The 25,755-nt window shown below is 41.0% G+C and overlaps 1 protein-coding gene and 1 non-coding gene across 2 annotated transcripts in view; both read left to right on the forward strand.

Annotated features, from left to right (window-relative positions):
* ascc3 (activating signal cointegrator 1 complex subunit 3) overlaps positions 1-25,755 on the forward strand; it is a 562,510-nt gene that overhangs the window by 155,006 nt on the left and 381,749 nt on the right. Inside the window, exons 12-13 of the mRNA XM_078212424.1 lie at positions 1,378-1,554; positions 15,198-15,269. Of these exons, the coding sequence (XP_078068550.1) occupies positions 1,378-1,554; positions 15,198-15,269 (249 nt within the window). The remainder of the gene's footprint in view (positions 1-1,377; positions 1,555-15,197; positions 15,270-25,755) is intronic.
* Positions 16,583-16,772, forward strand: LOC144494506 (U2 spliceosomal RNA). Its single transcript, XR_013498076.1, has one exon. It is a non-coding gene; the product is annotated as a U2 spliceosomal RNA (small nuclear RNA).

Consider the following 25,755-nt stretch of genomic DNA (forward strand, 5'->3'; position numbering starts at 1 on the left):
TGTTCTTAATGCATTAGTGGCTTTGTGGGTGATGTTAAAAGACGCTTCTCTGATAAATAAATCAACTCTTCTGATCACTCAGGCAATCTTGTACGTGAGCTCTTCAACCCTGAACAGTTTCAAGAATTTTCCTTCTTTTCAGAGGGATTTGACTGCACTCTTTGGCCAGATTGTTCTTTATTTAAGATATACATACTAATTAGGAACAACAGTGGGCCACTACTCCCTTTGAACCTTCTCTGCCATTCAATAAGCTCATGGCTGATCTGATTGTAGCCTCAACCTGCCTACCCCAAACAACCTTTCACAGTTCAAGTAAAGGGTACTTGACGCTAGATATCTCTATAAAATACATGTCTCAGTTTCTGAATTTTTATTCGTGATTGTATATATTTTTTATTCATTTGTAGACGTTGCTGACTAGGTGAGGATTTATTGCCAATTCCTAATTGCCCTTGAGAAGGTAGTGGTAAGCTGCCTTCATGAACTGTTGCAGTCCTTGAGGTGTAGGTACATTCACAGTACTGTTAGGGAGGGAATTTCAGGATTTTGACCCAGCAACAGTAAAGGAACATCAATATATTTACAAGCCAAGATGGCAAGTGACTTGGAGGGTAATCTCCAGGTGGTGGTGTTCCCACATAACTGTTGCTCTTGTTCTTCTAGGTGGTAATGGTCATGGGTTTGGAAGGTGCTTCTTTAGGAACATTGTGAGTTCCTGCAGTGCATCTTGTATACACTGCTAACACTGTTGATCAGTGTTGGAGGGATTGAATATTTGTGGAATGGGTAGCAATCAAGTGGACTGCTTTGTCCTGTGTGGTGTCAAGCTTCTTGCGTGCTGTTGGAGCTGCACTCATCCAGGCAAGTGGAGAGCATTCCATTACACTCCTGTCTTGTGCTTTGTAGATGGTGGACAGGCTTTGGGGAGTCTGGAGGTGAGTACTTGCTGCAGGATTTCTAGCCTTTGACCTGCTCTGGTACCCACAGTATTTATATGGCTAGTACAGTTGCTGGTGTTGAAACAGAGCTTTTGTGAAAAGGTATTTTGAAAGCCTTTTTGGTTACAGATCCATGATCAAGTGGCATACGTTGCATTATCATATACACCATGTGATTTCTCCCCACTTTTGGTGCAACAATAACATATTAATTTGCAGGTGGTTGCGTAGACTGCATATGAATGCAGTAGTACTTATTTTGGGGAAAGAATGATGTAGTATATGAATGCAGTAGTACTTATTTTGGGGAAAGAAGCTCTGTAAATTATATGAAGCTTAACTAAAAGTTGTCCTGAATAAAGCTGTTACATCAGCAATTGGCATCAGCTACAGTGATTCGAAAAAAAATGTTTTTTCTTTTGTTTCTTTCTTGCAGGTTGAGTCCACCCAAAGTATGATCAGAATTCTGGGTTTATCAGCCACCCTGCCTAACTTCCTTGATGTAGCCATGTTCCTCCATGTAAATCCATTTATTGGACTTTTTTTCTTTGATGGACGTTTTCGGCCTGTGCCTCTCAAACAGACTTTCATAGGAGTTAAAGCATCAAACAAGGTAAATGGCAGTTTTCTTTGCAAATGAAGTAATGGTCAGAGGATGTTTCTGGCTGTTCGCTTTCATGAATTTCGCACAAACCTTTTATTCTTTCAAATAAGAACGGACTTATTTAGAATTAGTGAACCTGGGAATTAAGGGACATCAGAACTACATAAGTACTTTTTTTTATATTAAAGATGCTAAAAGGCATTTCAGAAAGGTAAGCAATATGTAAATGCCAATCCAAAAATGGAACGATTAGGTCATAATTAAATGTTTTGTAAAGGTGTGAGGTTTAATGAAGCTCCCAAAGGAAGTGTTCTCACTATTGTCAGGAGAGCACAAAAAGTTTGTAAAACAGTGGCTGGGACTTTACAGTCAGATGCTGCCTTGCCCACCAGCTGAAAAGTTAGGGCAACACCTTCTCGACTGGTCATGCAAACCCTGATGACTGAAGAGTTTGTTCTGGCTTTTGAAATAACAATTGAATAGATATCAGAGTAGCTACAGACAATGGTTCACAATAAGACCATCAGCAATAGGAACAGGAATAGGCTGTTCAGCCCCTCGAGCCTGCTCCGCCATTCAATAGGGTCATGGCTGATCCAACATTCCACATGTCCACTTTTCTGCCCTTCCCCCATAACCCTTGATTCTCTTACTGATCAAAATTCTATCTATCTCAGCCTTAAATATAAACAAGACTCTGCCCCCTAAGCTCTCTGTGGTAAGGAGTTCCAAAGACTCTCAACCCTCTTGAGAAAATAAATTTTCCTCATCTCAGTCTTAAACTGGCACCCCTTTATTCCGAGACCATGCCCTCTGGTCCTAAACTGTCCCACAAGGCAAAACATTCTCTTAGCATTTACCCTGTCAAGCCCCTTAAAAATCCTAAATGTTTCAATGAGATCACCTCTCATTCTTCTAAATTCCAATGAGTAGAGTCCCAACCTGTTTAACCTTTCCTCATAAAACAATCCCTCCATACCAGAGAAAGAATTACCAGTCCAGCTGCCTTTTACTCTGAAGCCTAAGAGCAGCCACAATGGTTGCTATATCATTGCCAATTGACATCACTTGAACATCTGACCAACAATAAACTAGGATTAGTCCCAAACATGGTGTACTGATTAGTCTGCTGGTGCTAGTTGAACTGTGCTGGAAAAATGCATCCCTACAGAGCTCCATGATTCCCCCCGTCCCCGATTGATAACAACTTGGATCAGTGTTAATTCTCCAAAGTGCAAGGTCAAGTTGCCTGATAAATTCCCACTTCACCATTGAGAGATTTAGTACTTAGTGCCTTCGATGAGAGGGAGCTCAGTCAGCCTGAAGCAGTAACAGGTTATCTGTATGCAGGCGAATGCTGGTGCCAATAAAAATAATGGCTGGTGGAAATAGTGGACTCGTAATTTTTTCTTAAATGTTATTTTCATAGATTTAGTATGACTGATTGTGACCTCAAAAGAAGTGAAAGAGGCAATATCCTAATGTTAATATCTCATTTCAAATTGTACTTCAGTTCGTTGCTGATTGGGATTTTATTTTTTGTGAATTTAACTCTGGCATTTCTTCTTTCTGAATATCTTCATCATTTTTGTTATATCAACTGAATGCCCTTGCTACTTTCAAATGCTTTGGCATGTGTCCTGCAATGAGAATTGTATTTATATGGTTGGAGTAAGAAAGTATGGCACGTATATCTTGAACAATTTCCCAGTGTCTTTTTTCCCTTATGGATGACAGCCTGTTGTATCTGGCAGTGGAAATCCAATTAACCTACCCATCGGTGTTTGTTTATCATCTGCTGTGTGTAGAGATTTTGATAGACTACAGGTGCAGTCCCACATGTTATTTCTGACTCATGAAATATATTACTTCAAATAGGATTCCTATTTGTGTGTTTAAGCTTGTGTTACTGCCAGTTTTGAATGAGCAACAGTTTCCTCCAGTTAAACATTAACAAGACCATCATCTTTGGCCTCCAGTACCAACTCTACACTCTGGCTGCTTGTTCCATAAACTTTTTAATTAATGACTTGGCTGAAGAGGACTACTTGAACCCTCTGCATACAATTCAGAAGTTGAGTTTTTAACCCCAGATCCTTTTCATTGACAAAGAGCACCCAGCTACTTCTATAAAGTTGCCTGTCTATTCCCTGGATCAGGCTATCTGCCTCTGAAACCCTCAATAATCATTTTGTCACCAGGACCTTTTCAATGCTCTCCTGACAGCCACATATCCTTCAGCCTTCATAATGTTCAGCTCATCCCAGGCACTGTAACCCATATCCAATCCTGCACCATTCACACATCGGATCCTGTCCTTACTGACGAGTGTTAGCTGCTACCTCCAACTTGAAATTCTAATTTTTATGTTTGAATTTTTTCATGGTTTCAACTATCCCAATCTCTGCAACCATTTGCCTAAACCATTTTGTACCCTCCATCTCCTCTCCTCTTTTAAGACTCTCCTTTAAAAACCTTGACCAAGCTTTTGATGGCTTTTCCTAATATTGCTTCATTGGCTGAATCTTTACATTTATCTGTTTGCTTCTCTCTAAATGACGTTGAGTTGTTTTTCTATGTATTATTATCATCATCACTTTATTTTAAAATATGGTTTTATCCATTTAGTCATTTTATTTTTCAATCCCTGTATTCTTTCTAATGTGAGGTGACGTTGGTTGTAAAGATAGGCATTTAGGAAGGCTTTTGAACGTTGAAGTGAAAGAATAGTTTTAAGGAACATGTTCTACGGAGTAAGGTTGATATAGTTGAAAGATCTGCCACTGGGAATGGAAGGCAGAATGTAAAGAAGGCTCAAGTCAGAGGACTGAAAAACATGAGGAAATGCAAGTCTGATAGAGGTTACACAGTATACTTGAGCAAGGCTATAGATTGTTATGAAGATGAGAATGAGCATTTTCAAATCAAGGAATCAGAATATATAATTGAAAATGGGATTGATGGTTGAGTAGGACTTGCTGAGGAACAGATTTTGTTTTAAATGGGATTCCTGGAGGGAACAAAAACAGGGGCTACTGAGGAGGATTTTGGAATCTAGGCAAGGCAAAGCATTTTGGTGAAATAAAACTAGAGGGAGGTAATATTGCAGGGGTGAATGAAGCAGACTTATGATGGCTAGGATTTTTTATTATTTCATGGGATGTGAGTGTCACTTGCAATGCCAGCTTTTGTTGCCCATCCCTAATTGCCCTTGAGTGCAGTAAAGCGCCAACCAGCAGAGTAGGCTCATATCATAGAATGAACGATACAGAAGGAGGCCATGTGGCTCATCATTCCTGCGCTGACTTTTTGAAAGATCTTTCCAATTACTCCCTCACCCTGCACTTTCTTCATTGCCCTTCAACTTTTTCCACTTCAAGTATTGATCTAAATTCTCTCTTGAAATTTATTATTGAATCGGTCTTCACTACCCTTTCAGGCAATGAGTTCAGGGGAATTTCACAGTAACTTCATTGTGTTAATGTAAGCCTTACTTGTGACTAATCAATTAACTTTATAACAACTTGATGTGTTTGCCAGTTACCTTAAATCTGCAGCCTCTGGTTGCTGACTCTTCTTCCACTAGTAACAGTTTTTCCTTATTTACTCTACCAAATCTTTAACGACTTTCACAACCAAATCATCCTTTAACCTTCTCTACTCTTTAGAAATATCCCAGCTTCTCGTCTCCCCACATAACTGAAGTTTTTCGTAGGTATAGGTTGAGAGGTGGTAGATCTAAAACTGAGATGAGGGGGAACTACTCGCAGAGAGTGGTGAATTTGTGGAACTTGCTGCCCCGTAGTGCAATGGAATTTGAAACATTAAATCATTTCAAGAAAGAGATAGATATATTTCTAATTTAAAAAACAGGCTAAAGGTATACGGAGAACAGGAAGAAAGATGGATTTGAGACCAGGGAGAGATCAACCATGATCTGATTGAATGGCGGAGCAGGCTTGAAGTAGGCATTTGCCTACGTCTGTTCCTATTTCCTGTGTTCCTATGTACATCCCTGCTACCATTGGGTAAATCTCCTCTCCACAATCTCTAGGATCTTGACATCACTTCTAAGATGTGGTGTCTGGAATTGGGCACAATTCTCCAGTTGAGGCTTAAGCTGTTTTATAAAATTTACTATAGCTTTCTTTGCTTACATACTTCCCTATAAAATGCCTTTATGTATTCTTTTTTATCAGCCTTCTCAACTTTTCCTGCCAACTTCAAAGACTTAGGTGTGCACGTGCTCAGGTGTCTCTGTTCCTGCAGCACTTCAACATTCCATCAGTAAATTTGTCTTTCCTTTTTATTTTCTTCAAAATTAATCATTTCACATTTTGGCACAAAAGGGCTGCAACAGTGAATCTGTGTTTTTTCACTTGAAGAGAAAAAACATAAAACAAATCAAGTTATGTCAGAAGTTAGGCGATTCCGAGAGCTTCGGTCGGCTACTGTAATACCAGATAATAGGGCAAAATTGCTCACTCAAATTGATGCCAGCAGATATTAATACAGATTTCCCAAGTAAAATCAAATTTTGATTTCAGTTGCAGTTGATCTACCCTCAATTAAACATGAAAGCAAAAATTCAGTTCGCCTGCAGGTACTTCCCAGTGTAAAATGAAAAGAGTGCCTGAAATTTATGTTAATACTCTCATCAGGAGAACTGAACTATACCCTGACTAGTTTTCTCAGAATCGCTTCACTTATCATGCATGGTTGTCTTATAAAAGCTTTCGGGCTCAATGTCCATTTGGGCTCCATTTGAGCACAAATTCAACCTACACATAATACACATCGATGTGGTAAGGCCAAGAATAAAAGTTGTATTGTGTCCACTTCATCTTCAGCTTCTTCATAAGAGTCAGGATGTCAAGTTGCAGCTTTATAAAACTTTGGTTCAGCCGCACAGATTTGTGTTCAAATCTGGTCGCCACATTACAGGAAGGATGTGGAGGCTTTGGAGAGGTTGCAGAAGAGGTTTACCAGGATGTTGCCTGGATTAGGAGGTATGAGCTATAAGGAGAGGCTGGACGAACTAGGGTTGTTTTCTCTGGAGTGGCAGAGGCTGAGGGGATCCTGATAGAAGTCTATAAAATTATGAGAGGTATAGAAAGGGTTGACAGAATCTTTTTCCCTTTTTGACATGTTTAGTACTAGCGGGCATGTACTCAAGGTGAGAGGGGGAAAGTTCAAAGGAGATGTGAGAGGCATGTGTTTTACACAGAGAGTTGTAGGTGTCTGGAACACAGTGCCAGGGGTGGTGGTGCAGGCAGATATGATAAGAGCGTCCAAGGGGCTTTTAGATAAACACATGAATAGGCAAGGAATGGAGGGATATGGACCAAGGGCTGGCAGATGGGATTAGTTTAATTTGGTGTCTTGTTCAGCACAACATTGTAGGCCAGAGGGCCTGTTCCCGTGCTGTACTGTGCGCACTGTGTTTTAAGTTCTATGTACCACTGCCAATGCTCTCTCTTTCTTGCACCCCCCCCCCCCCTCCACTCCCTCCCCACTACTCCAAACAAAATGCAGATGCAGTAGTAAAGTGGTAAATAATAACATTTCATAATGCTCTTTTTAGCTTTTCTCCCTCTTCAGTCAGTCTTGTTGCTGCTTGATTAGGCTTTATACAACTGTAAAACTGAGCAATAAGAACACAAGAATTCAATTGAAAAGAAATAAAATGATAAAGGATTACAAACATTTGAGAAGAATAGTGTTGATACAGTAAAAGTATTTAGTCAGCAGACAAGTAACTATTCACTATGGGTTTTGTGAAGGAACACTGAGTTAAAAGCCATATGGCATTGTTACAAGCCATTTTATGAACTTGTTCTTTATAGCTCATCTTTAGATGACTGGAGAAACTGATGCTGGGCTTTTTTCTTCAACTGATGCAGCTCACATGTTGATCATGCCCTAGGTAGGGACATTGAGGAGTTTGACTCTACAATAATGAAACAATGGTGATTATATATTCCTAATCAGGATGATGTGTGGCTTGGAGGGGCATTAGCATTCTTATGATGCTGCTGTTCCGGTCCTAGTTGAGACTTGGAGGTGCTGTAAAAATTAGTTCAGTGAGTTGCTGCAGTACATATATAGACCATACCTGTCAAAATTATAATGTACAGCTAGTGGAGGGGATGGCTCAATTCGGTAGTTTTAATCAAATCACCAGTTAATTTGAGTTCTTTGAATGTTAGAGCTGCATCATCCAGCTTGGAACAAATTTATTTTGATATTCCTGTAAGCTGCAGTATGAAGATTCTATATTATCATAGAATCCATAGAACCCTACAGTGCAGAAAAAGGCCCCTCGGCCCAACGAGTCTGCACCGACCACAATCCCACCCAGGCCCCACCCCTGGTATTCAGCTGAGTGATTAGCATTCCTTCAGAGGTTAGGATATGCTATTCATCACAGAGGATGCAGACTCTTCCCTATTATTGTAGTTGCATCAAATTGCATAGAAATTACAACATGAGACAAAAGCTGTTTGGTAAAATCAATCTGCATGGTTGTTTACCAAAGCCATAAAAGAAAACAAACCAAGCACAAGGCTTTATTCCTGAACGTGGAGAATTGAAAAATAGGGAAATTATGCTTAACCTGTGCTGAACCTTGGTTAGGCCACACTTTGACTGCTGCATGCAGTTCTGGTCACCATATTATAGCAAGGAGATAGAGGCACTGGTGAGAATGCAGAGAAAATTGACAAGGATGATACCAGAAACACTTAGACTTTTCAGGAAAGGATTAACAGGCTAGCTTTCTTTTCATTAAAAATAATCTGAGGTACACCAAATTCTGAAAGATTTTGAAAGAATGGTTACAGGGGGAATATCTCCCCTTGTGGGAAGAGCATAACTAGCAGCCATCAATGCAAGAAAGTCACCAAGAAATCCAATTCGGAATTCAGTAGAAACGTCTCCGCATAGAGTGTTGAGAAGACGAAACATAGAAAGTGGCAAAGATTAGTGGGAACCTGGAAGATTGGGAAATCTTTAAAGGTCAGCAGAAAGCCATGAAAAAAGCTATAAAGAAAGGTAAGACATAAGAACATAAGAAATAGGAGCAGGAGTAGGCCATCTAGCCCCTCGAGCCTGCCCCGCCATTCAATAAGATCATGGCTGATCTGACGTGGATCAGTACCACTTACCCGCCTGATCCCCATAACCCTTAATTCCCTTACTGATCAGGAATCCATCCATCCGCGCTTTAAACATATTCAGCGAGGTAGCCTCCACCACCTCAGTGGGCAGAGAATTCCAGAGATTCACCACCCTCTGGGAGAAGAAGTTCCTCCTCAACTCTGTCTTAAACCGACCCCCCTTTATTTTGAGACTGTGTCCTCTAGTTTTAACTTCCTTACTAAGTGGAAAGAATCTCTCCGCCTCCACCCTATCCAGCCCCCGCATTATCTTATAAGTCTCCATAAGATCCCCCCTCATCCTTCTAAACTCCAACGAGTACAAACCCAATCTCCTCAGCCTCTCCTCATAATCCAAACCCCTCATCTCCGGTATCAACCTGGTGAACCTTCTCTGCACTCCCTCCAATGCCAATATATCCTTCCTCATATAAGGGGACCAATACTGCACACAGTATTCCAGCTGCGGCCTCACCAATGCCCTGTACAGGTGCATCAAGACATCCCTGCTTTTATATTCTATGCCCTTCGCAATATAGGCCAACATCCCATTTGCCTTCTTGATCACCTGTTGTACCTGCAGACTGGGCTTTTGCGTCTCATGCACAAGGACCCCCAGGTCCCTTTGCACGGTAGCATGTTTTAATTTGTTTCCATTGAGATAGTAATCCCATTTGTTATTATTTCCTCCAAAGTGTATAACCTCGCATTTCTCAACGTTATACTCCATTTGCCATATCCTCGCCCACTCACTCAGCCTGTCCAAATCTCTCTGCAGATCTTCTCCGTCCTCCACACGATTCACTTTTCCACTTATCTTTGTGTCGTCTGCAAACTTCGTTACCCTACACTCCGTCCCCTCCTCCAGATCATTTATCTAAATGGTAAACAGTTGCGGCCCGAGTACCGATCCCTGCGGCACGCCACTAGTTACCTTCCTCCAACCGGAAAAACACCCATTTATTCCGACTCTTTGCTTCCTGTCGGACAGCCAGTCCCCAATCCACTTTAACACACTACCCCCAACTCCGTGTGCCCTAATCTTCTTCAGTAGCCTTTTATGGGGCACCTTATCAAACGCCTTTTGGAAATCCAAAAACACCGCATCCACCGGTTCTCCTCCATCAACCGCCCTAGTCACATCTTCATAAAAATCCAACATGTTCGTCAAGCATGACTTTCCCCTCATGAATCCATGCTGCGTCTGATTGATCGAACCATTTCTATCCAGATGCCCTGCTATCTCCTCTTTAATAATGGATTCCAGCATTTTCCCTACTACAGATGTTAAGCTGACCGGCCTATAGTTACCCGCCTTTTGTCTCCTTCCTTTTTTAAACAGCGGCGTAACATTAGCCGTTTTCCAATCAACCGGCACTACCCCAGAATGCAACGAGTTTTGATAAATAATCACTAACGCATCCACTATTACCTCTGACATTTCTTTCAATACCCTGGGATGCATTCCATCCGGACCCGGGGACTTGTCCACCTTCAGTCCCATTAGTCTACCCAGCACTGCCTCTCTGGTAACATTAATTGTATTAAGTATTTCTCCTGCTGCCAACCCTCTATCGTTAATATTTGGCAAACTATTTGTGTCCTCCACCGTGAAGACCGACACAAAAAACTTATTTAAAGACTCAGCCATATCCTCATTTCCCACTATTAACTCCCCCCTCTCGTCCTCCAAGGGTCCAACATTCACTCTAGCCACTCTATTCCTTTTTATATATTTATAAAAAGGATGGATTATGAGAGTAAACTAGCTCAGAATATAAAAACGGATAGCAAAAGTTTCTACAAATATATAAAACGAAAAAGAGTGGCGAAAGTAAACATTGGTCCTTTAGAGGACGAGAAGGGGGATGTAATAACTGGAAATGAGAAAATGGCTGAGGCATTGAACAGGTATTTTGTGTCGGTCTTCACAGTGGAAGACACAAATTACATGCCAAAAATTGATGACAGGAAGGCTGTGGCAGATGAGAATCTAGAAACTATCATTATCACGAAAGAGGTAGTGTTGGGCAAGTTAAAGGGGCTAAAGGTAGACAAGTCTCCTGGTCCTGATGGAATGCATCCCAGGGTGCTAAAAGAGATGGCGGGAGAAATAGCAAATGGACTAGTGGTAATTTACCAAAATTCGCTGGACTCTGGGGTGGTTCCCGCAGATTGGAAAACAGCAAATGTAACGCCACTTTTTTAAAAAGGAGGTAGACAAAAGGCGGGTAACTATAGGTCGGTTAGCTTCACTTCTGTAGTCGGGAAAATGCTTGAATCTATCATCAAGGAAGAAATAGCGAGACATCCGGATATAAATTGTCCCATTGGTAAGACGCAGCATGGGTTCATGAAGGGCAGGTCATGTTTGACTAATTTGGTGGAATTCTTTGAGAACATTACATGTGCAGTGGACAATGGGGAACCTGTGGTTTTTGTGATCTGGATTTTCAGAAGGCATTTGACAAGGTGCCGCACCAAAGACTGCTACATAAGATAAAGGTGCACGGTGTTACAGGTAATGTATTAGCATGGATAGAGGATTGGTTAACAAACAGAAAGCAAAGAGTGAGGGTAAATGGGTGTTTTTCTGGTTGGCGATCAGTGACTAGTGGTGTGCCTCAGGGATCAGTGTTGGGACCACAATTGTTTACGATTTACATAGATGATTTGGAGTTGGGGACCAAGTGTAGTGTGTCAAAATTCGCAGATGACACTAAGATGGGTGGAAGAGCAAAGTGTGCAGAGGATGCTGAAAGTCTGCAAAGGGATATAGATCGTCTAAGTGAGTGGGCGAGAGTCTGGCAGATGGAGTACAATGTTGGTAAATGTGAGGTCATCCATTTTGGTAGGAATAACAGCAAAATGGACTATTACTTAAATGGTAAAAAATTGCAGCATGCTGCTGTGCAGAGGGACCTGAGTGTCCTTGTGCAGGAATCTCTAGGGGTTGGTTTGCAGGTGCAGCAGGTAACTAAGAAGGCAAATGGAATTTTGTCCTTCATTGCTAGAGGGATGGAGTTTAAGAACAGTGAGATTATGTTGCAGCTGTATAAGGTGCTGGTGAAGCCACACCTGGAGTACTGTGTACAGTTTTGGTCTCCTTACTTGAGAAAGGATATACTGGCACTGGAGGGGCTGCAGAGGAGATTCACTGGGTTGATTCCAGAGTTGAGAGGATTGGCTTATGAGGAAAGACTGAGTAGACTGGGGCTATACTCATTGGAATTCAGAAGAATGAGGGGAGATCTTACAGAAACATATAAGATTACGAAGGGAATAGATAAGATAGAAGCAGAGAAGTTGTTTCCACTGGCGGGTGAAACTAGAACGAGGGGGCATAGTCTCAAAATAAGGGGAAGCAGATTTAGGACTGAGTTGAGGAGGAACTTCTTCACATAAAGGGTTGTGAATCTGTGGAATTCCCTGCCCAGTGAAGCAGCTGAGGCTACCTCATTGAATGTTTTTAAGGCAAGGATAGATAAATTTTAAACAATGAAGGAATTAAGGGTTATGGTGAGCGGGCGGGTAAGTGGAGCTGATCTTATTGAATGGCGGAGCAGGCTCGAGGGGCCAGATGGCCTACTTCTGCTACTAGTTCTTAACTCGCTACCATCCTCGCAGCTATTGGTTAAAACCAATAGTTTTGATTCATCTAAGGGAAAGATAGAGAAGACAATAAAGGCTTACAATGGTAGGTTTAGCTGAGGAAAAGAGGCTCGTCTGGAACACAAACACCAGCTTTAATTGGTTGGGCTGAATGGTTTGTTCCTGTGTGATATTTTATTTCTGATCCTATGTGGAACTGCAGTCCTTGGGTGGAATTCTCCGGCTGTTCAAGCCAGTGGGATTCTCCTATCCCGCTGTAGTGACTGGAGATTTGGCTGAACGCCAAATTCTTCATCCTCTCTGGCAGCGGCGGTGGAGCATGAACAGCCGGAGAATTCCAGCTCTTGCCTCACGTGCTTGCCCTGTTCTCATATTCCTGTCCCTTTTTGCTAGACTGGTCCAGGGAAGCTTTTGATTAATGATGGCACCTGGGAGTTTGATAATGCAGGACATGATGTGGTGCAACTGAAAATTGGGTGAGGTGGTTCTTGTGGACCTTTCTTGTTGTAGATGATCGTTGCCTATGATTTATTTGGACATGATTATAACCTGTATCTGACTGGCCTAAACCTGGATGTTGCCCAAATTCCTATTGTAGGCTGGGATAGACTGATTCATTATGGGATGAATTTGGGTTTGGAACTGAATGTTTTGTAAAATAACCCCTCTTCTTTTACTGAGAGATGGAAGGAAGGTCATTTGTCAAACAGCTGAAGATGGCTGGGTAGCTCCTGCAAAATTGGCCTGCTGCTGTGATGACAGCAACAGCACCCGCCATTATTCAGTTTGGTTATGACTCTAGCCACGGGCACAAAAGAGCCAATTGTCCTGGTACTGAGCCGGTTTAGCAGTGGCCAGGCTAGAGAACAGAACGGAAAAATGTTGAAGTTGCCCTTGCATGGTTAAAAAAATCATTGGTTTTCTATTATTCAGCTCAGCGTAAATGCATTTTAAAATTTATTCTGATGAATTATGAGGCTTCACTTTTTCTTGTACATTAAACTTTTTTTATTATTGTAGCTTTGAAGGTAAATTTTTTAAAAATTGCTTTTGAAACTTGGTGTATCCAAATTTGTACTTTTGCAACTGAGACTTTTTGAAGACTTTTTGGCTTCTGATTTCTGAATGCTTAATGTTCATTTGGTTTTCTTGAAATTTTACCAAGTTCTATTCTGAATAGTGTTTCATAAACAAATTTAGCTAAGGGATAAGTAATTGCAGTTTTGTTAACCTAAATTCAATAAAAAATATCTGGACTTAAGAATCTACTGATGACCATGAAACCATTGTCGATTGTCAGAAAACCCCATCTGGTTCACTAATGTTCTTTAGGGAAGGAAATCTGCCATCCTTACCTGGTCTGGCCTACATATGACTCTCGAGCCACAGCAATGTGGTTGACTCTCAACTGCCCTCAGGCAATTGGAGATGGGCAGTAAATGCTGGCCAGCCAGCGATGCCCATGGCCCATGAATTTAAAAAAAAGTATTCTCTGATACATAACCTGTATATTTGTTAGTACATCTCAAAATTGCTAAAGGCTATATTTAAGTATATTTTTTGTGAATACATAGTTGATTGCATTTAAGTTTAAAAATACACCAACACCGTTCTTCAGATTATTTGGCAGATGAATAAATTTTCATATTATGAATAAATCCAACAGTTAGAAGAAACTTGTTGCCATTTCCAGGAATTTGTGTTATAAATAGGTAGAATTTTGATATTCCTGTTACTGGCACGGAATGAACCTTTGCGTCCTTTCACTGTTGGTGAGGGAATTCATTAATGGAAGCCAGCGGCATTGTTATTTCAGACAGCTTTTTTTTAGATCTTCAATAAGATTCATGAAATAGCAAATTCTCATGGGATAACACTGTGAAAACACTCAAAATCAATTTTTAACATGCAACCTGTCTTTTCTTTTGTCACTTACAGTTCCTTTCACACATCCAAGCATTGCATTTGGTAGTCTTCCATCAATCTTTTTTTTTGGTTCCATCATTTACAATTGTCTTGAATGAATATCTGTGTTTCATTCAGCTTTTGTTATGTACCTGATGAGAAATTTAGGATAGAATTCTGCTAATTTAGTAGATCATTTTTGAATATTTTTGGTCCTTGTGAATGCATTCTGTTTTATGGTTAGTTACTATGTTTTGCTTTCTAACTAGATTCTTGGAGTATTGGGTATAACCTCTGCAATAGGGATAGCTCTATTCTGGAAGCTCCTAATCTTTCTTTCAGTTGGCTTCGTCAATGTTGACGTACTTGCACAGACATGTGTTGTTTTCCAAGCAAAAGGATGACTCCATGAAGAGACAGCTCTGACAATGCAGAACTCTTTTAATTGGAGTGAAATGTCAGTCTAAATTATGTGCTCAAGGCTCTGGATTGAGGCTTAAACCCTAACCTTCTCTGAGGTGAGAGTGTTACCATTGAGCCAGTTTTGCAGACTGGATTTGCTGATTGTACAGTCGCGATGCATTTTAAAGGGTAACTAACTCACTGGGTGGCTCAGGATTAGGTGGAATGCCTGTTTAACACCCTGCACAACATTATTCCCCATTGACTTCATCAGAGAGGAAAATCACGTGCTAAAACAAGTGCTGCACGCCATCTGGCCAAATTGGTTAGGTTAAAATGAACCCTCAGCTTTCAGGGCAGTTCTTTTACTTTCCAGGCACTCCTAAAACTCTTTCTTCTACAATGAAAACAGGAAACAAGGGAGGAAATATTCAGAGTGACTAAAGTGGCAATTTTTAACGAAAGTCTTCTCAGAGTGGCAGAAAAAATAGAAAAAAAACTTTGAAACGGACCTGAAAATAAATTATTTATTCGACCACTTCACTTTTATTCAACTATAATATTTATGTTTAATAGATGCAGCAACTGCATGAGATGGAGGAAGTATGCTATGAGAAGGTTCTGAAGCAACTGAAGGAAGGACACCAGGTAAAGTTTACTTTGTAGTTTTTCACTAGTTTACATGTTTAAGATGACAGAAGTATTCTGAGGCCATAACATCGTGTAATTATGAGTTCAAGCGACAATTTACATTGAGAATTAAAGCAGTTCTAAATGGACTTGAGTGGAAAAACAGTCAGCTCTGTATATATTGTTATATTTAATCATATTCATAACATGAATTTTTTATTAATATTACAAAATTAATTAGAAATGGATAAAGCAGAGGGCGAAAAAATTCGATCAATAATTTAAACTGTTTCCCTGCCATCTATTCTGTCTGGTATTTATTATTGCACACATATTTAGGATATGTGACAATTTTACTGTCCAAGCACTTTTTAAGTCCTGAGAGGTGCATAAAGTTAACAAAATAGTAAAATGTCCTCAACTAGAGTATAGTTAAACCTATCGTCCCAACAGTTGAGGTGTAATGAAACTGTCCTTGCATATAATAAGGAGGTAAAGATAACCGTTTTTGGAAAGATTGTACTGAGGTGCCATCTGTTTTAGAGTGTTTTTATTTTTTGCTGAGCAGTTTGATCATTCCCATTCAAACTGCTGATTTCTGCTTCATGCTCTGAGGCTTAGCTCCAGTAGAAACTTGGGAGTAAAGACCAGAAATGATCAGTGTCACTAAAAAGAATGGTGCAAAGAACGCTTTGGAAACAGAAGTTACCACTAACTCCTATCTGTGCATGACAAAAGTTTCATTCTGACCATCGTCTTGGTCGCACTTCAGAGTTTTGAAAATCCACTTCAGCAAAAATAAACAGATAATATAGAATTCATCATATTAAAAATGAATGAAAACTTATTTTTCCTGTTAATATTTTCTGTGGTACTAATTCCACTTCTGAAACTTTGCTTTGCGCTTTAGCTGAGGTGCTGTTGGGTTAAATCTTCCCAGTCCTCAGGGTGTGTGCTCATAGTTGGAACTGGGAGAAATGTCAGCTATTTATGTGTCAGGTCAGCAGCCTGACTTATTCCTGCCTCTGGGCAATCTTCCCAGAGACGGATCATCGACTACATGGACTATGCCCCTTGAAGGACTTTGAATAAGAACTGCCCATTTGTGGGCTGACTGGGTCTGCTGCAGGGATCTTCCCGGCAATGGACAGGCCCCCGCATTGAAGGTCAAGCCCAGACGGTGTCCAGAGGTAGCTTGCCGGTGGCTACTCTTCAGAGCCCACTAACCCACCTACACTAACCCTCACACAGACGCAGCTTTGATAGGCAACAGACTGATTCACAGGTCAGGTAGTTGAAATACCTGTCATCGGGAAAATGGCAGATGGAATATCGCTTCTCAGCCTTTTGGCTAAGATCAAGTGTAGTTTTGGCATCATGCACTTGGTTGAAGTCATGAGGTTACGTTGAGGCTTCATTTGAAGCAATTTTTTAAAGCGGCATCTAGGCCTTTTGGCTAAGATGCAAATGAGATCAAGCCTTGGAGAAGGTGCAATGCCTGCTCCAATCGGCTTGGATCATGTAGATCAACCCCAAGACAGGAAGTGGAATGCCTGTCTTGTCAGCTTGAATCTGGAATGTTGCTGAGACTTTGAATTGGACTTCGATCGGATTGAATTGGATATAAACAAAAAAAATGTGGAAAATGTGAAGTTATGCATGTTGGTAATAAAGGAGCGGAACTTCATTTAAATGGAGAAAAACTGCAGAAAACTTCAGCACAAAGGGATTTGGGGATTCTCGTACATAAATCAGAAAAAGCTAGAATGCAAGTCCAGCAGGTAGCAGAGAAGGCAAATGGAATGTTAGTTTTTATTTCAAAGGGAATGGAGTCTGCAAGTAAGAAAGGCTTGCTAAAACTATACAAGGCACTAGTTAGACCACACCTGGAATACTGTGAGCAGTTTTGCTCCCGTTATCTAAGGAAAAATATACTGGCATTGGAGGTAGTCCAGAGAAGGTTCATTAGGTTGATCCTATGGAGGGATCAAGTATGGAGGGATTTTCTTATGAGGAGAGGTTAACTAGGTTGGGCCTGTACTCATTGGAGTTCATGAGAGGCAACTTTATTGAGACATCAAGGATTCTCAGGGGCCTGAAGGGCAGATGTTTGAGAGGTTGTTTTCTTTGTGGGAGAGTCTAGGACCTACGGGCAAAATCTTAGAGTGAGGGGTCTCCCATTTAGGTCAGAGATTCGGAGGAATTTCTTCTCCTGAGGGTAGTGAATCTGTGGAATTGTTTACCACAGAGGGCTTTAAAGGCTTGGTCATTAAGTATGTTCAAGGCTGAGAGAGCAGATTTTTTATCAGAAAGGGAATCAAGAGTGATGGGGCTAAGGTGGGAAAATGGAGTTGAGGATAATCATTGCAGATCAGTCATGATCTCATTGAATGGTGGGACAGATTCAGTGGGCTGAATAGCCTACTTCTATTCCTATGTCTTATGGACAGCTGCAAATACTGGCCACCCTTTCGCCTCCATAGAGATGGCTTGATAATTGTCATCTCTGTTCTGCTAGGTAAGTCAGATTCCTCTTCGGAGAGTGCCTTAGTTCCCTTGCAGTCTCCTTTAGAAGGCCTGCCTTAATTAGTGCTTCTGGAAAGATCTCTTAGGTGGGCACCCTGACAGTGGAGTCAGGCCTGTCCCCGAAATAGTCCCCACTTGGCTCTCATGTTCTTGGAGCATAACTTTCAATCTATTGCTCCCTTTTGTTAGATATGTAACTGTCAGCTGCTTCTTTTTAATTTACATTCACAGCCCAAAAGTAAATAGCTTAAGGATTTTTTTTGTTATATTTATTAGTGGAAATGCATTTTTGTATTGAGAATAGGTTTTGCTGCACCTTTTTCCTCAAAATATAAAAAATCTATTGAATATAAAGCAATAAAAATCAATTAAGATTTTTGAGTTTCTTTGAAAAATGCCAGATATATGGTATTATGTTGATCTTTTTATGCTGTTGTCCTTTGTAACAATTATACCCCAAATCTCTTTCGTTACTTAAAGTATTTTTACACTTTAAACTGATGTAGGACTTAAATTTTTAGAGTGCCCTTTGTGTTCTTGATGATTTATTACTTTACGAAGTGCAGTCATTGTTTTGCAGGCAAACATGACAACCAATTTATTTTGAACAAGGTCCAACAATCAGCAATGAGACAAATGACCAATCTATCTGTTATGCTGGTGTTGGTTGAGTGATAACTGTTGGCCAAGGCAATGAGAGAACTTCATGCTCTTCGGATACTGCTATAGAATCTTTTAAACATAGAAACTTAGGAGCAGAGTAGGCCATTCAGCCCTTCGAAACTGCCCCGCCATTCAATATGATCATGGCTGATTCTTGATCTCAATGTCATATTCCTGCTTTTTCTCCATACCCCTTGATGCCACTAAAGTCTGAAAAAATTTATCACTTTCTTGAATCCATTCAGTGACTTTGCCTCCATGGCTTTCTGTGATAGAGAGTTCCACTGCTTCATTACTCTTTAAGTGAAGAAGTATTTCCTCATCTGTGTCCTAAATGTCTACCCCGTATCCTGAGACGGTGTCCCCTGGTTCTAGATTCCTGAGCCAGGGAAAACATTCCCCCTGTATCCTTTCAATCAGATCTCCTCTCATCCTTCTAAACTCTACTGAATATGGTGCAGTTGAACCCATCTCTCCTCATAGAACAGTCCTGCCAACCCTGGTATCAGCCTAATGAACCTCCACTGCACTTCCTCTATTACAAATATATGTTTTCTTAGGTAAGGAGATAAAAAGTGCACGCAATATTCCAGGTATAGTCTAACCAAGGCCCTGTTATCACAACTTTCATACTGGCTGTCCTCCCCACTTCCTCTAACATCGTCCCCACTTAAGTGTCAAGTTAACTGGTCTGTAATTCTCCCTTTTTTCTCTCCCTCCCTTTCTTAAATAGTGTGGTTACATTTCCCATTCACCGATCTGTAGCAACTGCTCCAGAGTCTATAGAATTTTGGAAGCTGACCACCAATGCATACAATATTTCCAGGGCCATTTCTTTTAATTCCTTTTGAAACTAGTTGAGCAGACCCACAGGATATCAATTTACTTCTAATCAAAGACACTGACCTGGATTTTCACAGAGTCATGGACATTCCACAGCCAATCCAAAATGGTGGACAGACTCTGGATCTGGAAGCTCAACTCCCATATCTGGCAGAAACCATTTTTGCCGGGGGGGGGGGGGGGGGGGGGGAGGGGGGGATGGTGGTGATTGCGGTGGGGTGGTGGGAGGGTGCGGTGTTGACGGTGTGGAAACAGGGACAGGACATAACTCTCACACGTGTGAACCCTTAACTCAGCAGGGCCATTTGAACTCAGTGCTGAGTTTAAACAGACCTGAATTACGCGGCAGCAAGGGTCTTACCCGCAGTATGGGAGTTATGAATCTTTCGAGTAGTAAATACTCCAGAAGGGTGGGTAAAGTATGTAGAACTATCAGGTTATTAAAATGACCGTCCCTTTAAAAACTGAAAAAAAACCTGCCTTTTTGTCTGAGAGTTGAAAAACCCAAGCTGTTAAGTTATTCTAATGGCCAGCCAAAAAATTGAAAAACAAGCTGCCTGTGCCTGTGAGAGTTGAAAAACATCTATTCTAGCTTTTCAACAGCTGTTTGTTGAGATAACCCTAAGTGCCATCATTATAGCTTTATTAATGCTTAGCTGCTTTCTATAGCCTCCAATTATCATAGTAGGAGGAGTGTTGTATGTTCACAATTTGATTGACAGCTCAAATAGATTATTAAAGGATGCATTGTTTTTGATGTGGGATTACAAATATTTTTTCTTTTGATAAGCGATTTCTGTAGGTGAGGGGAATTAAATGTTTTGAATAGACTTTCATCAATTGGAGTTTTTTTATACAGTGATAAGTTTGAACTATTTTTATCATCTCACAATTTCTCCTGAGTATCCATGGGGGATATGGCGTGAGTTGGGATGAAGGGTGTGAGGGCAAAGAGTAGTAGGTGGCATGAGATGAATTGGCACTAAGTTAGCATTGGGTCAATAAGAGGCTGTGCATGGATGGGTGGATTGGTATGGTGAGCATGAAGGGCCATTAGGTTGGGAGAGGGGTGTGGATTTCCACGTACAGTTGTGGAAAGTGGGTGAGGACTTGAGGGCCTAATATTAAAGAAACAAATTGGGACAAAATCCCAGAGAACCAAAGTGAACCTTTGAAACAGCCCATCTTGGCATGCAGCAGCCCCTCTGGCCACCTCCGATTTGTGTTCGGGGTGACAGTTCTAAGGGGAACAATCCAAACTTTTCTATTCAGATATTTGAAATCCCTCATCCTTGATATCATTCTAGTAAATCCTCTCTGCGTCCTCTTTAAGTCCTTGACATCTTGTATAGTTTTAACACAAGTGGATTGTAACTTGCTGCTCTTTGTTGGCGTTGCTACCATTGTATTTCATCCTTTCCCTCCATTAATTGACATCCTAATCCTGAGATGCAAATATTATTCAAGGAGAAATACATATTTGGGCACATTGAGAGTGAAAGAGTCAGCAGCACAGAGGAAGACTGATTATATTTTAAATATTTTTATGTGTAATATAAAAATATAAAATGTGTCTAAAATGAATTTCTAATTTTGTAGCCTAACAAAACAGATTATATAATCTCAATATAAACATTCATTTTTCATTTGATTTTCGTCGATACCATTCTTATCCCGTTTCTCTTTAGCACTTCGCATTGCCTGACACATTGTCATTCAAAGCTGAACTGTAGCAATGTTCAATTAAAATATTATTTTAGTTTTCATGTTCTTCCATTCAGGCTTGGTGGAAATTTGAGTGACAATAACATAGAAACGTAGAAAATAGGAACAGGAAGAAGCTATTCATCCCTCTGAGATTGCTCTGCCATTCATTATGATCATAGCTGATCATTCAACTCAATAGCCTGATCCCGCCTCCCCCCCCATATCCTGTGATCCCCTTCACCTCTAACTCCTTGAATGCATACACTGCTTTGACCTCAACTACTTTCTGTGGTAGTGAATTCCATAGGCTGACCACTTTTTGGGTAAAGGAATTTCTCCTCATCTATGTCCTAAATACCCTCTATTCTCAGACTGTGACCCCTGGTTCTGGACACCCCCACCATTGGGAACATCCTTCTTGCATCTACCTTGTCTTGTCCTATTAGAATTTTGTATCTTTCTATGAGATGCTCCCCTCATTCTTCTGAGCTCCAGCGAATACAATTCTAACCAACTCAATCTCTCCTCATGTGTCAGTCATGGCCATTGCAGGAATTAGTCGAGTAAACATTCTCTGTACTCCCTGTACAGCAAGAACATTCTTTCTCAGATAAAAAGACCAAAATTGCACACTATTCCAGGGTGTGGCCTCACCAAGACCCTGTATAATTGCAGCAAGTCATCGCTGCTCCTGCACTTGAATCCTCTGGTTATGAAGGCGAACATACCGTATGTTTTTTTAACTGCCTGCTGCACTTGCATGCTTACCTTCAGTGATTGGTATACGAGGTCTCATTGCACATTTCCCTCTCCTAGTCAATGGCCATTCAGATAATAATCTGCCTTCCCGTTTTTGCTACCAAAGTGGATAACCTCTCATTTTTCCAAATTATACTGCATCTGCCATTCATTTGTCCACTCACTCAACTTGTCTAAATCACACTGAAGCATTTCTAAATCTTCCTCACAGCTCACCCAGTTTTGTGTCATCTCCAACTTTGGAGACATTGCATTTAGTTCCCTCAACTATATCATTAATATATACAGTGAACAGCTGGAGTCCCAACAGTGGTGACTGCAGTACCACACAAGCCACTGCTTGCCATTTGGAAAAATTTTTATTTATTCCTACTCTTTGTTTTCTGTCTGCCATCCAGTTTTCTATCCATCTCAAAACACTACCCCCAAACCCATGCACTTCAATTTTACATGCTAATCTCTCATGTGGGACTTTGTTAAAAGCCTTTTTGAAAGTCCAAATAAACCACATCCTCTGGCTCCTCTTCATCAACTCTATTAGTTACGTCCTTGAAGAATTCCAGTAGATTTGTCAAGCATGATTTCCCATTCTTAAATCAATGCTGACCCTGTCCAATCCTGCCACTGTTTTCCAAGTGTTTTGCTATATAGTCTTTGATAATGGGTTCTGGAATTTTCTCCACTATCAACGTCAGGCTTACTATATTCTATAGACTCTGGAACAGTTCCTATAGATTGGAGGGTAACTAATGTAACTGCACTATTTAAAAAGGGAGGTCGAGAGAAAACTAGGAGAAAATTATTGTGAAGCAGCAGTGATAACCACTGTGCCACCATCCCACCCATGGGACATCAGTTCTTGTCCTGCCCAGGTGTAAACCATTCAGTTTGTACTCATCCCACCTTTCCCAGACCAGTCCCAATGCCCCAGGAGTTTGAAACCCTCCCCCTCGCACCATCTTTTCAGCCATGTATTCATCCGATATATCCTGCTACTTCTACAGTGACTAGCATGTGGCGCTGGTAGTAATTCTGAAATCACTGTCTTTGAGGCCCAACTTCTCAATTTTCTTCCTAACTCGCTATATTCTGCTTTTAGGACCTCATCCCTTTTTAAAAATCTATGTCATTGGTAATGATGTGTGCTACAGGCTGTTCACGCACCCCCCCCCCCCCCCCCCCCCCCCCCCAGAATATCCTATAACCGTACTAAGACCTTCGCACCAGGGAGACAACATACAATCCTGGAGTCTTGTTTGCAGCCACAGTAACACCTATCTATTCTCCTACAATTGAATCCCCTGTAGCTATTACACTCCCATGCTTTTCACTTCTCCGTTCTGCAGTAGAACCAACTGTGGTGCAATGAATTTGGCTTTTGTGCTTTCTCCTGAGAGGCATTCCCCTCAACACCTATCCAAAGCATTTTTTTTCAGGGGATGGCAACACTCAACTGCCTGCCTTGACCGCTTGCTCCACATGGTGTTCACACATTCCCTTCCTGCCTGGGGAATCCTAGCCTGCCATGTCACCATCTCTTTATACGTGCTATCCATGATACTCTCTGCCTCGTGGATGCTCCACAGTGTCCCCAGCCACCACTCCAGCTCCAAAACCAGGCTTCCAGGATTTGCGGCAGGAGACATTTCCTGCACATGTGCTGGCCCCGGGCACTGGAAATGTTCCCGGCTTCCCACATGGAGGACGAGGAGCACACCACGGCCTGGAGTTCTCCTGCCATGACATACCCCGTTAAATTGAACCTTTGGAAGATTCTTGATATCAGATTATATCCAGTTCCCTGAGGCCCTTTTCTGGTACTCGTTACTACTGAATCTTACCCTTACAAACTATAAACCACAAAAAAGACCTCTGAAACTAGTAAGTGATATAAGTATTAAATACTTACCCAACCTTCCCCACTACTTACCAATCAGCTCTCTCCCTTGTGTCCTCTACTACTGCAGCAGCAGGACAAGACCACTCTCTGAAAGCATCTCTTTCCCCTCTGTACTGAATTCTCACTCAACTCCAAGTTCCTGATACCGACACTCACTCTTAGCTGTGTCTCACTTTGGATAGATGCTCTCTCCCTCTGTTGGCATGCAGAGCATGATTTTATTATTTTTGTACATTTGATCCTGATCGCCATGTTCTATAAAACATTACTTATGTTGCTGTTGTCGTGACAGGTGCACAATATTCTGGACACTGGCATTTTCTGCATGGATCAATGTTGAGACAAATCACTTTTTCTTTTGCTTTGTGGGAGGTTGTTCCATTATTTGTAAAATAGTGCCAAAGTGTTTCCATTGAGTGGTAGGTGGTGGAAGAGTTGTAGGCATTTGGGATGACAGATGGAGTTTGTCTCTGTCTCTTTTTCTGTTGATTTTTCAAGTCATACTGTGAAAAATTTTCAGCTCTGTTTGGCTTTTGGGAAATTAAAACTTGGCTATTCAGTCATTAATTCTGATCCATCTGCTCTAACTAATGAGACAGCTTGTTTCAGCCTTCAGTTTGAATTAACAGTTGCATGTGCAGCTTCATCATCTATGCGTTACCCCCATCCTCTGGAGCTGCTTGCTGAGCGTGGATGCAGATACCTAGGACAATAATATATGAATATGACCTACAAAGTCTTTATTTTCAAGTTCTCTTGTGGCACTCCCTTCGAACAATTGCGGAAATCGAGATGCTGAATTGCTGAGAATAGCTCCATCGTGTAATCCAAAGAATGCTGACTGGTTTTGATTTTTTTGGAAGGTGCATTTTAATCTTTTGTATGTGGCAGTTATTCTAATGCGAAAACAGTTTTGAAAGTAACGTTTAAAGCTGAATTTGCACTTTTTGAGTAGTAAAGGTGAAAAGTTAACACCTATGATTTTGATGTCCCAGTGAACTCTTGGGGGACTGAATTTTCTTCCAGGTAACAATCTAGCAAAATAACACTGAGCGATAATCACATACAACTAATTTATAAAGTAACTTTTTGTTGCTAGCTGTGCTTTTTATTTTTGTAAATGTGTGAATACTGCTGCTTCCTTTTTTAAATTTCCAGCTTTTTTTTATTTTTGAAATTCAAATTAAATCCCAAACTGATCAGTGCATAATCAGAGGAAATAGAAAAGCTGAAATTAAAAATAAAACTGTCAAACTATATTGGTTCATCAAAAACTTCTGATATATAAAAAAAGTTAGTATTTTTTTTAAAAATTGAAGTTTTTCACAAAAAATCTAAAAGACCTTATTAGGTGTTTGTGCATTAATTAAATCACTTCAGCTGATTAACAATGAGTTAAAAATAACATTTATATTACATTTTCTGGAAAGATCTAGAGGCAAAGAAGTTGAGCACTGTGGTCACCTTCATTACTACTCACAGTAGATAGCCTCCAAGCCCATGTGGTGTGATGTCTTCCCAAGGAATGTAGCACATGTGATGTAACAGATCTCGGGACAAGCGCAAATGTACCTGCACTGCCTCATTCATCTGTAAATAAGTGACTTTTCTACAATAAACCTCAGGTATGAAGAGTCAGCTTTAATTATCTGGCTATCTCCTCCTGACCCCTCTCGACCATGTCCCCCAGGTGGGGCCTCCTGATGGAGCTGTGCTTGGTGTCACCTCTCCCTCTTCACCTCCTCTTTTTCTCTAGGACTCTGACAAAGGCAACATTGAGCCCTGGATCCATTAGTTCTTTTGACTCGCCTCTGGAAAGAAACATTGAAGACAGGAATGATTAAAGAGTCGAGAAAGTGAAGCTCAGAATAAGAAACTTAGGCCTCCACAGTTTTTCCTGCCTGACTTACATGATGGTTGATGCAGCCTTGTCCCTGAGATGGGGTGGCACGGTGGCACAGTGGTTAGCACTGCTGTCTCACGGCACCAGGGTACCAGGTTGAATTGGGGTTGGGGTGGACCTGCAAAATAAGTTCTTTCAGAGTCGGTGCAGACTTGATGGACTGAATGAAATCCTCTCTCCCTAGGGATTCTATGGAGTTTCAA

Source organism: Mustelus asterias, chromosome 5 (genome assembly GCF_964213995.1).
Source record: "Mustelus asterias chromosome 5, sMusAst1.hap1.1, whole genome shotgun sequence".
Taxonomy (NCBI): domain Eukaryota; kingdom Metazoa; phylum Chordata; class Chondrichthyes; order Carcharhiniformes; family Triakidae; genus Mustelus; species Mustelus asterias.